General features: G+C 36.8%; 1 protein-coding gene across 1 annotated transcript in view; it reads right to left on the bottom strand.

Moving 5' to 3' along the window:
- The window catches only part of GRM5 (glutamate metabotropic receptor 5), a 244,494-nt gene that overhangs the window by 49,386 nt on the left and 179,478 nt on the right, over window positions 1-15,630 (bottom strand). The window contains 1 exon segment of the mRNA XM_050332273.1: window positions 13,372-13,607. Coding sequence (XP_050188230.1) covers window positions 13,372-13,607 — 236 coding nt within the window.

Consider the following 15,630-nt stretch of genomic DNA (forward strand, 5'->3'; position numbering starts at 1 on the left):
GATTATTAACAGAGGGAAAAGTATTTTAAAGTGTCTTCAACAGCTCATAGCAGATGCTTTTGCTGGTACACACACTATGTTAAAATAATAATAAAAAAAAAGAAATGTAAGAGGATTCTCCTTAAATATTTTATTATCCAAATAATGCCTTTTCCTCTTCAGCTCATGGCTTCATCACACCTATGTTGTTTTTCGACTGCCACTCTTTCATGTGTCTTTTTAAAGCATGAATCATGGACATTATGATTTGTTTTAGGGAATCCAGAAACTTTTCCCCACCTGCAGAAATCTCTCCAAAACCTCAGAAATATTAGTTTAGGTGTAAATGCTAACATTAGGTCTATGGGTCTTATGGAAAAGGTCTACAACTGGTAGAAAAACAGTGAACTCTGTTGCCCAGAGAAGTTTTGTCTACCCCATCCCTGGAAGTGTTCAAGGCCAGGTTGGGTGGGGCTCTGAGCAACCTCGTCTAGTGGAAGCTGTCCCTGCCCATGGCACAGGGGTTGGAAGCAGATGATCTGTAAGGTCCCTTCCAACCCAAACCATTCCATGATTCTATGAAAATACTTCTGTTTCAGCAACATGGAACCAAGCCTGTGCAAATAGACTGACCTATGAACCATTCTTTTACTGTACCAAAAGTTCCTACCTTAATAATTCTCCTACTTCTACCTCTCTTGCTCTTCTGTCTTTATGAAGTGAGGATAATGATACAATACAGGTCTGTGAAGAGGGTAGGCATTGAGTCTGTTCAGCCAGAATCAGTGAATCTTACTTTGTTTGGCTTTTGAAACGTGATTGCATTTCTATTCTCTATTTATGCTGTGTTAAAATGCACAATAAAAATTCATTCAGCAGCATCCTGAAGGCCTTTATATTTTATAATCCAGTATTATTAATAACACAGAGTGTCTAGGCACGTTTTGCAGAGAAGAGTAAGAATCTCCAGCTGGTGATTGATCCCATCATAAAATAGGTAGATATACGTACAAGCTCCCTTTTTCAGTGGTGAATAAGAACATCACCACACAGTTCCAAACACTAAAATACATTGGAACACATCAGGAAGGGTAGTAAAATACATAATCCGAACTGAAAAACAGTGTGTAGAGGTCAGTAAGTGAATGAGAGGATGGAGAGATCCCTTTTTCCCTCTGTTTCATGCAGAAGCTGGCACTACCAGTTCCAGTCAACCTCATGAGCAGTAATCAACATTTTGGAAGGCTAAGTGATGTGAGCTTGAAGTATCCATAATGGAAAAAAAAAAAAAAAAAAAGGAAGAAATACACAGTGCTGCTCATTCATTCTGTTCTACCAAGGTATTGCTGTTTCCTAATTAAAAATAATAGGCATAAAAACTGCAACAGTGGAGTACATGTAAAACCCATATTAATTGAAATTAAGTGGAAAATTGTACAAGTGTATTACACTGCAATACACAAAACTCAGTTTAACCAATTATTCATACTCAAAATTAAGAGCTCACACATCATGCAGTTAATTATAGTTGCCATCAGAATGAATCAGATTTGCATCGGCAATAGTATTTATCATAAAACAATATTTCGGCTGCTTTATTGCATATGATTGCCTAAAAATCTAATAACCTAATTCTTACAGAAACACTCTCCCCTGGGCTTTGTGCTTAATTTGTATGGAATTATGATTCTGATTTTCTTTAAACATTGAACCTCATTCAGTTCACCTGATGATTTGTAATGCTTAACTCTTCCTAGAAGCTGCTGGAAATTGTCAATGGATTTGTGAGGGAATTAGCCATTGTGAGAATTTTAATATACCTTCTGCTGCTGGCAAAAACATTCACCTAAGATATTATTTGTCTAACTTGGCTATAGAGGGGCAAATCCAACCTGCCAAGGTCAGTTTACAGTACCACAAGACTCTGTAGTTAAGGGAACATCTCAAAAACTGAGACAGAAGAAAATTTTTTTCGCTTTAATGTACCTCAATATGGCCCTTAAAAATACCAATATTACAAAAAACCAAACCACAAACAAATGAAAAATCCCCCAAACAAACAAAAAACCAAAAAATAACCCACAAAAAAACCCACCAAAAAACTAAACCAAATAAAAAAACTCCAAACCAACCAAACAAAACCTCAAGCCAAAACAAAAACCAAAAAAACAAAAAAACAAATCAAAACAAAAAACAAAGTCAAGGCTGAAAGTGATTTCCAACCAATTTGACATGTTAGACTCGAAGCACCTAAGTAACCCTTGTTTACCTCAGTGATCCTAGAAGTGATTTTAAGGGAAAACTGAATACACAAACTAAAAGGTAGTTCTCTCACTGAGAAATAAAGAAAAAAAAAAAGGAAAAATATTTTAAATCTATCTCTGCAACCTGTATACCTTAGCCTTAAACACATTGCTCCCTTGAGAGTTACTGCATATTGTTCTTGCTGAAAACTCTAACACATGTTCTTATTCTTACACCTCATCCATGAGTTCTGTCTTCATCTGAGAAGCTTTCCTTACACAGAGTTGTTCATGACATGTAGAGGTGGCATGGATAAATTTAATGTTGATGGCTTCAGTAGTGTTCAATGGAATTGAGTTTACAGATTAAATTCTTAAACAATAATAATGAAGTAATCTAACAGAATTTGAGGAGTTCCTACAGAATCACTGGACAGAGAATAAATATCCACAGACTATAACCTGTATGTCTTTTTACAATACCTATAGAAGAAGTTTTTTCTATTAGAGTAAGAAAAACCAACAAAACAGAAAACAACAACAAAAACAAACCAACCAAACAATGTATCAGTAAAAGGTCTGTTTTTCTTAATTTCCATATGAGAAAAAATAGTGAAGAGGGACAGAAAAAAGTCTTACTTTCCTGTGAGCTGGAAAGTCCAGTGTGATACCATTTAATGTTGGCATGTAGGGAGAAGCAGGACATGTTTACATTATTATTTTAGTTCTGTTCAGGTGTGGGTTTTCAAAAACCAATTTTCAACTCATTCTCACTCACTGTGCTTTGGGCTGGATTGGGTGTCACCATTTCAGAGCAATATATCAAGTTTATTTTGAAAGACACTAAACCAGGTGAAGTGCCCCAGGAAAGCACAGATAAAGTACCCTAGGAAAGCACCTAATGCCCCACAGCTGCAACTGGGTGTTCAAAGCTTGGAACCATGCTACAGCCAGTTTAGAGTAAAACTCCCCTGAGCTGTGAATCTTTCTTGGCCCATAGAGTGCAACTCGACTCATCACTGCCCCCAGAATGCTGCAGACAGCAGTAGCTGGAGGTATAGAGGTAACAGTGTCTGTGGGCCAGATACAAACCTGCGTTTCATAGGTCTGCAATCTTAATCGATTCTTACTGCAGTTTTGACAGACTTAAGTACCTTTTCTATGGTAGGAATGAGCAATTTTTTCAGGACGTAGCTCATTTTCAGACAAACATTGTTAAGAATACATCAACCTATTTATGAATCTGTACTGAGGTTGATGTTTCTGTCCAAATGGTTACAGAAAATAATCTGCACTGCAGTACCTCAGAGTCAATAAATATTAACGCTGTATCATGATAATTACTGCAGAAATAAAGAATTCTGCCTCCTGCAATTAAGATGTACAAGGCAATGGAAGAATGAAGGGTGAATCAAGTCTTACCTAAAGACGAAAGTAGGAGAGTACTTGGAAACATAAATGATCAAACACTGTGGAGTTCTCTGAGAAATGAGTGGCTAAAGAATGTGCACAGATCCCTGAATTGTGTTATATTTATTCCTTTATCTTTCCTGTCCAAGAAATTTGGATAAGTAAATAAGGGCTTATCCCATTATTTTTCAAGCTGTGAGATCATGAGGCAGTTCCAGATTTGCAGTCATGTAGCCATTTCTGTCTACTAAATATGACACAGACATATCCTGTCCCTTTTTTGGCAAATCAGATAACCCATCTGTCCTTCAGTTTCCCATCTCACAATATTTCCTTTTTACTACCTTTTATCTACCACCTTTCTTTAGACTAAATATTCCTCAGGAAGAGGACTACTTCTCACTACCTCCCTGTTTTTCCTCTGCATAATGCAATCTGCTTGTTATTGGCTGGAGATCCGAGGTCCTATCAGGCTGTCTCTGAAATGAAAGCAAAATTTTCCTGGGTTTCATGGTAAATTTAAGTATGCAAATATTTGTTCTATAGGTCATTTAGGAATCTATATATACAGGACTCAGGTAAGCATTTGCAATATGGTTAAATGTATTAAATATCAGCTTAGGAATATGCTGCCACTGGTGCAGATGGTTAATACCTGTACTTTTTCCTGATTAAATACATGTTCTGTATGTTTGTATTTGTCTGTATTTTCCCAAATTTATTATATGACTGTGACTATATCGAAGGCAAAGAACAGTCTGAGAATGTTGTGAACTCAGAGAATTGAAACCTGCACAGTTTCTTCCCACTCTTCTGGGAGTGACTCACTTCAGGAGGCTTCAGCAGAATTCCAGCAGTGGATAAATGTGGGCTGTGCAGACCTGAACACACCGTGCTGCTCAGCAACACCTCATGGAACAAGGCTTGAGGCCATGTGAAGGCAAGCTCAGGTGTGTGCACACCACAGCTGGGGAGCCTGAGCTGAGACAACCTGTTGGCATTAACCTGGGGGTTCTTATGGGGAGCTGGGCAGGGATGGCTCTGAAGGCAGCTTTGATGATTAGAGCAGCCTTCCAATAGCTAAAGGGGGATACAGGAGAGCTGATGAGGGACCAGGGCAGGTAGTGATAGGACAAAGGACAAGCAAAGTCTTTAAATTGAAAGAGGGTAGGTTTAGATTAGATATTGGGAAGAAATTCTTTACTATGAGGGTGGTGAGATGTCATCACAAGTTGCCCAGAGAAGTTGTGGAGGCCTCATCCCTGGAAGTGATCAAGGACAGGTTGGATGGGGCTTTGAGCCTGGTCTAATGGAAAGTATCCCTGTCCATGGCAAGGGGACAGGAACTACATGATCTTTAAGGTCCCTTCCAACAAAAACCGTTCTATTCTGTGATTCTATTGTATGATTAACTGTGTGGAAATGACCCAGCACTAAACTCCTCATCCAAATTTGTTTTTTTTCTGTTGTCATATCTCCAAAACACAAATATGTAGATGATGAAAAAGAAATATGTTCTTTCACCAAGAAAATGATTCCAACTAGCAACGGTTCATTTCTTGGATCTATTTAGAAACAATTAGTGTACTTATAGGCAGGGATCCAAGAAAGCACTTAGGGATACTGGTAGTTCCTGTGCAGAGTGAGCCAGCTCCAGACTGCTTCCATTCTCCAGAGCTGCTCCAGCAGCACTGCTGGTCTCAGCTACCAGTGGGACTAATAAAGTAACTCTCCCAAGACTGACTCCATCTGATCGAATATGGGAAAGCAAAATAAACCAAAGCCACCTCTTGCAGGAAATTCAGAAATTTGTCTATTGTTTCCAGTTCTTAGCATGCAAATAAGCATTCTTCAATAAATTACATTATTTTAAATGTTTTTTGATGCAAAACCTGTCATTACCCCTGGTTTGGTTTTTTTCTTTTCCCTAATTTTTACCCTCAAGGAAGATAATATACAATTTTTTTTTGCTTGCCAGCTGGTGATGTTGCAAAGCCTCATCAAACAAGGACGTTAAAGACTGCAAAATTACCATGGTTCAATACGCTTTTTCTGCTTTCTAACTTTTCCAAAAATGAGAATATTTTGCATTTTAAAGAGTGGGAAAAGGGTAAAAGAGTGAAAATACTTTACATTCCAGGCAGTCCCCTACCCCCTTATTGCATTCCCTGAGGAGAAACAGAACAAAATAAGAGACACAATGTGGGAGAATATTTTTTGAAGTACAGAGCAATTTGTTTGCTCTACAATGATTTTAACATCAAAATGAAGGGAAATTGGTAGTGGGTTTTATTATTATTTTAAATCTTCTCAATGATCAAAAGGTTGTTTATGACCAAATCCCAAGAGGCATTAGGATGGAAACAACAGTTATAGCCTACAGTCTTCAACTATAGCATAATGTTTCCCCATGACTATATCACAACTTAGTTTGTATATAGTTTCCACATATACATGTCATAAAAAACTTCGGTGATTCTTTGTGCTAATTTGTTCTGAAAGACAAGAGGCTGAAAGAAATGAGTTCTAGTTTTGCTAGCAAATATAAACAGCATTCACATTCTGCTCGCAGTACTTGAAGTTCAAGTCCACCAGACAATGTGTTTTCCTATTGGTTTTTTTTCTTTGCCTTAGTTAATATCTTAGGAAAAATCAGGACAACAGGCTACTCTTGCAACAAAGCCATGGTAGTGTATGTCTGCTGCAGGATACAGTGTGACTTCTTAGGTCTGTCAGTGGGTCTGTGCTGTCCCAGTGGTGCTCTTTGGGATCTGTGTGCTCTGGACGGCATGCCACCAAGTCGGTCATCTCAGAAACATGCATGTCTCTCCAGTGAACAAATGCATGAAATCTTATAAAATACAGGAAAGGTTGCACATATGAACCAAGGTAAAGCATAATGTTCATGCCTATTTTAGTTATCATTGTTTAAAGATACAGTAAAAGACTTATTTCGGAACCTTTTTCAAAATCAGTCATGAGAGCTTTCTATTAAAGCAATGTGAAACAACAAAGTAACTTGCAGTTCTGTGTTATCCATGCGGTTCCAGATGCACTTTTCTGCTAAAAAATCAAATGCAATAGTTCATTTATTTATTTATTTGTTTTCCTAATTTAATTTATTACAGGCTCTTGGGCTGAAGAAAAGAGATATTTTCATCTCAGTGGGAAATTTCATGTAGTTTAAATGTCCTTTTCCATAAAACAAAACATCAAGATTGGATTTTGTCTTTTCTGAAAAGGAAATTCTGAGGGATAAAACAGATAGTTGGTAACACTGCAAAGTGTCATTTTGATGCTGAGGCAAAATGCATAGCATAACATTGAAACAATGTGAAAGCAAATTAAAAACTTCAAACAAAACACTTCAGTGTTGCTGAAATAAGGAAACACAATATTACACATTTCAATGCTTTTCTTTCAAAGTGTGTGTCATTGAATCAACATACTGCTGTGGAACATTTTTCAAATTTCACAAATATATTTGAATGCAATCCACTTGCCCAATGCTTTTGACCAGTTCTGACTTTCATGCTTTGCAAATGAAAGCCAGTGCCAGCACTGTTACACTTAGTATGTTGATTAGCACTAAGATGTTGAGAATGACTGAGAGACCAAATTCAGTGTCCTAAAATGCAGAGAGGACTTACAAAAGTTTTTTTCTGAGTATTTAGTTGACTTTGGTGTTTTACATCTATTTAAGCCTTCCTGACCGAGGCATGCCACAGATTTGACTAGAGGCTGACCTTCATCTTTGGCTGCCTAAAAAGCAGTGTAAGTCTGGCTTCTGTTGAAAAGATTGACAAAATCAGCAAAAAGAGTAACAGCTTAAGTAAATCCTAGGAGAACAAAAAATAGACACCTATTTCTCCACACCATTTTTTCAAGCATGGATATCAAACTTGAATGGCACACAAGATTTATTCAGGAGAATTAAAATACTCTTTAATTCACTGTTTAAAAAACAGAAATTAATTTTAGCTTGTTTTGGTTTATTTTCATTTGCAATCTATAAATAATAGTGTAGGAATTTTAAGTCTGGGGAATATGACATTTATATATGACACGTTCCTTGAAATACAGAAAATACCCTTCTGTTCTGACAGCACTTATGTTTTGTTGGCTGAGTTCTGATTGAACCAATTTTGGCATTTGAGCTTACATTTAACCAACAGATTATAAGCATGTTGCAGTGCAAAATTAGACAGCATATTTTGTTCCTTAGTTCTATCGGGAAACCTAAAAGGGACATTTTTTTAAACAAAATTTCTGTTCAGTTGAAACTGTGGGACTTTCCGTGTGTCCTTTTGACCTCATTAAAAGTATCTGGCACTTGAGGAGATTCAGCAAACAGGTGGATATTTTTTGCATTTTTGTTTTATGTGCCCTTTTGTACCTTAAGCTCTAAAATTTCTCGTATTGATCCCCAATTTCTCCAATCTCCCTTTCTGCAAATAAACTAATTAATTCTTAACCCTGATCTAAATTGCTTAGAGATATACTGGTCATTCTCATTCTGTGTTAATTTTTGCACTCTCAGAAAAAGTACTTTTATCTCAGAAAAGCCGCATGGTTAAACCATGAATGGAATTTTATATTTCTACATCCTCCTAAGATCCATTCAGAATGCTCCTGCAAATCTCCTTTTCACTGTTCATCACTACAATGTTCCTCCCTTCAAATCCTGTCACTGGTTTCTTACTTCCAACCATGTCAGACAAAAGTTGCTTACCTGACTTTCAGTACCCTCTTTGTTCTGTCTGTGGCTACCTTTGTGATGACCCACCCTCCATAATTTCCATTTGTTTTCTGCCTCTCTGTTTCAAACCACAGTATTTAATGTCAGGAACCTGCTGTAAATACCTTCACAAGTGACCTATCACCTCCCTCCAGATTCTTGTTTCTATTGTTCCTTTATACGAAACTGCTATTTTTTTTCTGGAGTCTGAAACCTCTGCTAGTCAAAATAAGGTACTGAACTGCTTCAGCAGCATCAGCCTTTATTTATTTACCCTTTGCTGTCTTACACTTAGATCACAGATATTTGGGATGTGTGTTCTGGTATTGCTCTGTGTTTGAGTATCATCATAAAAAATGCTGTTCTGTCCATGCCTCTGGCTTTTACACAGCACAGGAAAAATTATATCACTTAGCAGTGGAGGCAATATAAATAATTTACCAGACTACTAAATATAATAAATATGTTTCTGCTCCTGGTGGCTTTGAAGATTTGACTTTTCCCCCTAAAGTCCATTGAGCCAGATCTTCACCACATACTTTGCTTGGGCTGGGTTTTGTTTCTGCTCTGTGTTAAAAAGCATTTCTAAAACACCTTCAGTAGGATGAAAAAGTACTAGGCATTTGATTTCTGGTGAAATGCTTGTCTTAAAGATAGCAGGCACATAAACGCCTAGTCTTTGAAGGTCTAAAGGTAATCAATACCAAAGGGTTGGATTAACCTTTTGCAACTTGAAGATGGTCATTGAGTGGAGTTACTCATCTAGATCAGCTGGCACTCCTGTTTATGAACTTTAATGAATTGTGGTATTAGATAATAAAAAAATATCTGACCGGTGCCAGAGGTGAAGACAAATGTGTGTCTGGAGGCCACTATGTGTTCTCCTTTTAATCATGAATTTTACATTCTTTGTTCTGACTTTTGTTGTTCAGAGGTGGCTTGTAGCAGCTCTCCTGTGACATGGAACTGATTGCACTGAAAATCAGGTCAGATAAGTCTGTAAACTTCTCACTTTCTGTCGTGCTCCAGCTGGGAAGAAAATCAATGTACTTAACAATAGCAGTGACACCCATTTGGATTAAGAAAGTGTGTTCAAATCTGCAAATGAAAAGTGAGCTCGATGCTGAAATTTTCATCTCATTGTGAACAAAGTGTATGTGAAAGGATGGAAACTTTTTAATATTTGATAGAAATGAACAGAGAAAAAATTATTTTGTATTGTTTTTTGGATTCTCTTAGGTTGATTTCATAATTTTATTTTACATATCTTACCAAATCATGTCTGTTTTTCATAAAAATACCTTCCTGGAACTGTCTATGAATAGCTTATATTAAAAAGTTAAAAAAACCTCACAGGTCAGTGGAGCTGGTTTCATTGCTTTATGACTTCATGTATTTTCTATCACAGAGATAAACTTAGCCTAATATTCTACTAGACAGGCATCATGAAAGGAAACAAAGAGATTTAAACAACTAAATCCGTAGCTGGTGCATAGGTGAAGTCAGTTATTACTCAGATTTCAGCTATATCTTCCTGTGCTTATCTTCTTCCTATTTAAATGGGTTGTTTTTACTGTTAACTATTCTTTATGTTTTCATGATAATACAACTAGATTAAAGAGAATAATTCATCTTTTTTTCTCCCACTAACATAATTGTTATTGTTTTTTATATAGACACCTTCTTTTAATAATGACCTGATGTATTAGCATCAATCAGCTTTATGTTTATCTTTTTATCATTATGCCAACAAGTAAAGAATTGCTTGACTTTTGCTGGAAAAAAAAGGTTTTTATTTCTCTCCATCATTTATCAAGAAAATTAATCTCTTTAATTGTAATCCTGAGAAACACCCCTAGCTTGATTTTTTTAATGTGGGTTTTTTCTTTCTTTCTTTCTTTTTTTTTAAGTTTTTTTTTTTTTTTAAGTTTTTTAATGTGGTTTGTGGGGAAGACCATGGATTCAGTTAGATAAAATAAAGGATACAGTCCTGTTTTCTTATCAAGTGAAATCTGAAGCAGAACCAACATATTCGTCACTGTGCAGAAACTGTCAGCACAGTCTGTGAAATGCAAGTGGCCATCGAGGGGAAGTGTCATCTTTACAACTGTGAAGTCTGAAGTGAGGGAATTTAATATTCAAAACTTTGAGTGCTTGAAAAAACCAAATATAAATACAAGAATCAAGCTAAAGACATGGTTTTCAAATTCATATGGAAGATAGGAAATGAGGTAGAAACAAAAACTACCACTGACAGTCTCAAAAATTCATTTAATTTTGAGCTTTAACTCCCAGCATCAAAATCTTTTGCTCCTGCAATTCTCAGTGAATATATTTGTGTCTTTCTTGCTGGTAAATCCACAAAGTTGTCTAATTCCAATGCTTTTTCACTTTTGTCATACACCCTTGCCTAGTTTTGCAGCTATTATGAGATAAACAGGCTAAGTGTCCTAGCACTTAAGACACAGAAAAAAAGTCATTAAGTAAATCTACATGTCATCTTTCATGTTGAACTTTGAATTTCCTTCATATGACTTTTGACAGATGGTCTAGACAAAAATCAAAACTATAAAACCAAGTACTATGATGACTAAAACCTTCTTATGTGAAATCCTTGACTAAATGGGCAGTTTTAATTGATTGCTGAGCATAATGTTTTTAACCTATGAAACTCCATGGGAAACTCCACAACTGAATTACCATTTTTCATCCTACAGCAACAAGAAAGAATTGGAGGTATTATTATCTGGTTTTCATTCTTTTAACCCTCATGGTCCAGCAATGAATATTACAATAACACTGAAGAAAAAGTAATTAGAGCAATCTACTGGGGAAAATAGTCCTTTTCTCTATTAATGATTAGCAAATCACAAGATCTGTATTTATGTACATTTCTCTGTGTTTTGAAGTTCCTAGGTTTTAGGAACCTGTTTGAACTGTGGCTCTGTGTGGGAAACCTTCCAGTCATGAACGTTGTTCATACCAAGCTAATAAAGCTTTATGATTAAGTTGTCTTATATCCATGACTGGGTAACTTAATGTATTAAACAACATCTTCCTGCACCTCCACAATAAATTGTTTTGTGGTAGTGAATTGCATTTTAGGCACTATAGAAGATACTGTAGGTACCTCCATTTCATAAATCCTGATCTTTCATATGAAACATAAATTAGATTCTTGCAGTCTTGGTAAAAATTAAGTAAAAAAAATAGAAACTGAGAAAAGTCAAATTGAAATGTTGTTGTTTACACAGCACTGTGATAGAAACCAGGTCTTTATTAGCCTGTGTCCAGCTATGCCCACTGCACTGACACCTCAGGAAAGAGATCTACATTATCGTGGGGAAAGCAACGAAGTTTGCTGCTCAATATGCAGTACCTGTCAATAATGCAAATAAAACCTGTCTCATACTGTGTTGGAAGGGTAGAAGAACAAAAGTAATAGGAAAAAGTCAATTGAATGTTGAAAGTGTACAGTGAGATTTTGGGATTCCTAGAATAGGTTTACATCTCAGTCACAAACTTCCTCTGTGACCTTGTCCAAGTTAAAAGAAAGACTTAAGAACATTAAGTGGGACTTTCACTAGGGTTTGTGTTGTGTAAATCCAAGACTTTGATCCTTAAAGAAATATTTTGGTCTCATTGGTGTGTGAAAGATATAGACATTTTTAGGAGGGAGGACCCCTTGGGGATTAGAGCTGTGGTTGCACTAATGTCCAGCACAGCACCACCTTATGCCCCAGCACTCTCAGGATACCCATTGTCTTAGGGTCAGAAATAGTTTTAAAATTGCCCAGAGAATGAGAAGGGGTTTGTGAAACAGGGTCCTGCCTTATCAGTGAAACAAGCCTTCTAGGCTCAAAGAAAGGACCCTGAAAAAAGGACCCCTTGAAGATAGTCTGGACTATCTTCAGTCTGCACCCAGATCTGAGTCTCCATCTTGCACACCAAGACAACTGGGTGAAAGGTAATTCCAGTAGGCGAAGATTGAGACCACCGACCACCAAGACTGAGCATACAGGCTAATTAGCATGAGAAGTGGGAGAATCATTCAATCAATATGAGGTAAAATACTAATTATATAAGAGAACTAGGTAAATTGTTACCAATGAATTCTGATTTCTTTGTTTTCTAAAGCGTACATGTAATGTGAAGTTTTGAGAATCAGCATGATAGCTTTGTGGATTTACCACCTGGCACCTGTCTTTGTGCAAAAATGAAATAAATACCAGGGCTCTGTGTGTGAGATTGGCTTACTGCACACTAGGTGATGAATCCTGCTTTTAGAGACAACCTTAGTATTACTTGGCACTCCATAAAATAAAGAGCAATTAACAGAAGTCATAAAAAAACCCAAACAAGAAAAACCCAGAAAAATGTGACATGTCTATATGGGAAAAAAAAAAATAAAGAGTTTTGCCTCTGCAGTGTAGAAGCGACAAATTGCTGTGGCAATTTTTTGCTAAAAGTAGTACAATTTAATGAAAAAGATCAGCTCAAAACGGCATTTCCTGAAATGACCTATTGCTGGAAGAAAACCTAATGAAATCTTTAAAATTGTCTGGTCTTCCATCTGACATTCACAAATACCACATGGACTTCAGGTAACTTTTAGTATATTAGTTCTTGCATTGGTCCCATGAGCCAAAGCAATATGATTAGCTCTGTTTCAGAAAAGACACATTCAATTTTGTATTACCGTATTTTTGAAAGTGTTTACGTGCCTGTGGAGGTGGAGTAGCATCAAGTTTTTAAAATATAAAGAGCAGCCATGTACCGAGGCACCATCTATTCTTTTCTTTTCTTTTTTTTAGAAACCTGAATACTTTTAAAATTGTGCTTCTCATACTTTGAAAAGAGCAAGTATTGCAATTCAAGCTTACTTCCTTCCAACCCCACTCACTGTTTCACCAAACAAGGCTGCATCACTCCAACATGAGCTGTTTACACAGGACCTTCAGTCACACTGTTTTATACAGCAGAAGTAATAAATTCACTTACTTGTGCAAGTCTTGTTATATTTAGGGTTCTCTTGAGGAAACCCTTCCAACCGGCACTGGAACCTGTGCTGCCAAAATTCCTGAAACCATGGATTTCTATGGTTGGTTTCTGGCCGAAGCTGTAGGTAGTAATCATCAAACCATTTCACGTCTGGAGACTGGAGCTTGATCGTTATCCCACCAACGGCTTCATTCTGGTACCCTTCTGTCACATCATACCTATCTGCCCAGCCATCACTGCAGGGGTAAAGGAAAAAGAAACAACATTAACTATTCAAAGGAATAATAAAAGAGCTTCCTCAACATTAAAACTCAGAGGTTGAGAGCAGACATCCACAGATGTGACTCTGAGTGGACTACAGTAAAGCACCTGTAATTCTTCTAGTAGAAGAATTCAGTGTTTTTCTTACATTTGCTTGATATTGTCACCTTCTTCTTAAATCATCTGTTCCATATCCTCCACTTCAGGTAATTAAACCAACATTAAAAAACAGAGATCCTGAAATCTGGTATGCATAAGTGCATCTCTGGATCGTGTTAAACCTCACTGAGCTCTGGGGAGAAAATCTTGGATTAAGTGTTTCCCTGATACTGGGCTGATACTATTCTAACCTGAAAGGGGGTGATCTGTTACTGTGCAAAGGGCAGGACTGTGGTGCAGACCATGTCTGTACTGCATGATGGAGCATGGCACAAAGAGCCAGAAGCAAATTTTCAATGGGCTGACCCTGCTCTAGCAGAAACACTTGCACAGGGCTCAGAGACCGTACTTATTGCATCTGAAGCTGTAAATCCTCTCTTCAACTATGACTAATGAAGCTGGGCAGAGCATCTTGCAGATCCAAGAGTTACTCCTTTTTCTTGGTTGCTTGAGCTGGAGCATTATGAGGTTGTATGATGCTGTACTGCACACAGAATTTTAATCCCCTTCTGTTATCCTTTTAGCTTGCAATACTCTGACCACTAGAAAACAGAAGTGACTGAAAATCTAATTGAAAAAAGGTCACAGAATTCTCTGGGTAATTCCCTCTCTCCAGTTTTACAATGGATTTTCTTGGAAGTACTGACTTTTATGAAGTTTCACTCAACTCTATTTAAAACAAAAAAAGCACATTGCAGATTTCTGATGTTTTATCATGAACATGATATTTAAGTTTTTCAAAAGCTCCAGGTATAACAATTAAAGACTTGTAGAAAAATGTCAGATTGGCCTCTAAAAATTGACTGATGTTTAAGACTGTAAAGAGTACTTTTAAATCCTAAAAGTTGAATAACTGAAGTGTGAAAAATAAGCTTAACTCATCTTATTTTAAAACTTCATGATTTGTTTGAAGCTAGCCCTATTTTAAGTTAGTCATACTGTAAGTGATGTAGGTGACCTTTATCTGTGTGGATCTGTTGTTCTATTTTGATCATTTGCTGCCTATCTTAAAATTTTCTTCTGTACTGCAGAGCAGACAGGAATCCTGCTTCAGTCACTTGGTCCACAGAATATTCCCTGTGCTCTGCACTCAGCTGTCCTCACACAGTGCAAAAATTAAGACCTCAGAAAGTGACTCCTGCACAGACATTATTTTGTTGAAGCCTGGACTCTTTGTAGTCTTAGCACAGCTGTAATGTCAGTAAATAGCAGCTTCACCAAGGGGGGAAAAAATATCCAGTGTCTGGATTGAAAACGAAGGAACTATTAAACATACTTCAGATTTCAAATGCACTGATTTGCCCAGTACAGAAAAGTAAAATAGGCATTCATAAAAGGAGAAAGATGAGCACTGCTGTTCAGCTCTACTACAGCCCTTGGAAAATTTAACTTCAAGCTTAGGGATGAACACAAGTGTTAGTGTTCCCAACCACACTCAAGAGGCTCAGTTAGGCAAATGCACCCCACCTTCCCCCAGGACTATTTATTGGACAGATCCACTTATGGGTTGTTTTGTGATAAAAGCCACAGAAGGTGTTTGAAATTTATGAGTGATTTAACCTTTCCTTTAAAACATTCATCTTAATCTTTGGCAAGGTTTTAAGTATTTTTATCCACCCTCGTAAAACCTGACAAGTTCTTGAATGCAGGAAGTGATAGGTTTTCTGTAGTGTGGGATTTTTTTTTTTTTTTAAACTGGATAGAATTTCAGTATCCCAGATTTAGGAGTTGTCTCATAAGAAACTTAGAAAAACCCCTGTTCTCTTGTAATTAATTTCTTTATCCTTTTCAAAGAAACAATTTTGTAGATCTAATCCAGCTGGGTGCTATAAAATTTAT

Source organism: Myiozetetes cayanensis, unplaced genomic scaffold (genome assembly GCF_022539395.1).
Source record: "Myiozetetes cayanensis isolate MyiCay16 unplaced genomic scaffold, myiCay2020 scf5-8, whole genome shotgun sequence".
Taxonomy (NCBI): domain Eukaryota; kingdom Metazoa; phylum Chordata; class Aves; order Passeriformes; family Tyrannidae; genus Myiozetetes; species Myiozetetes cayanensis.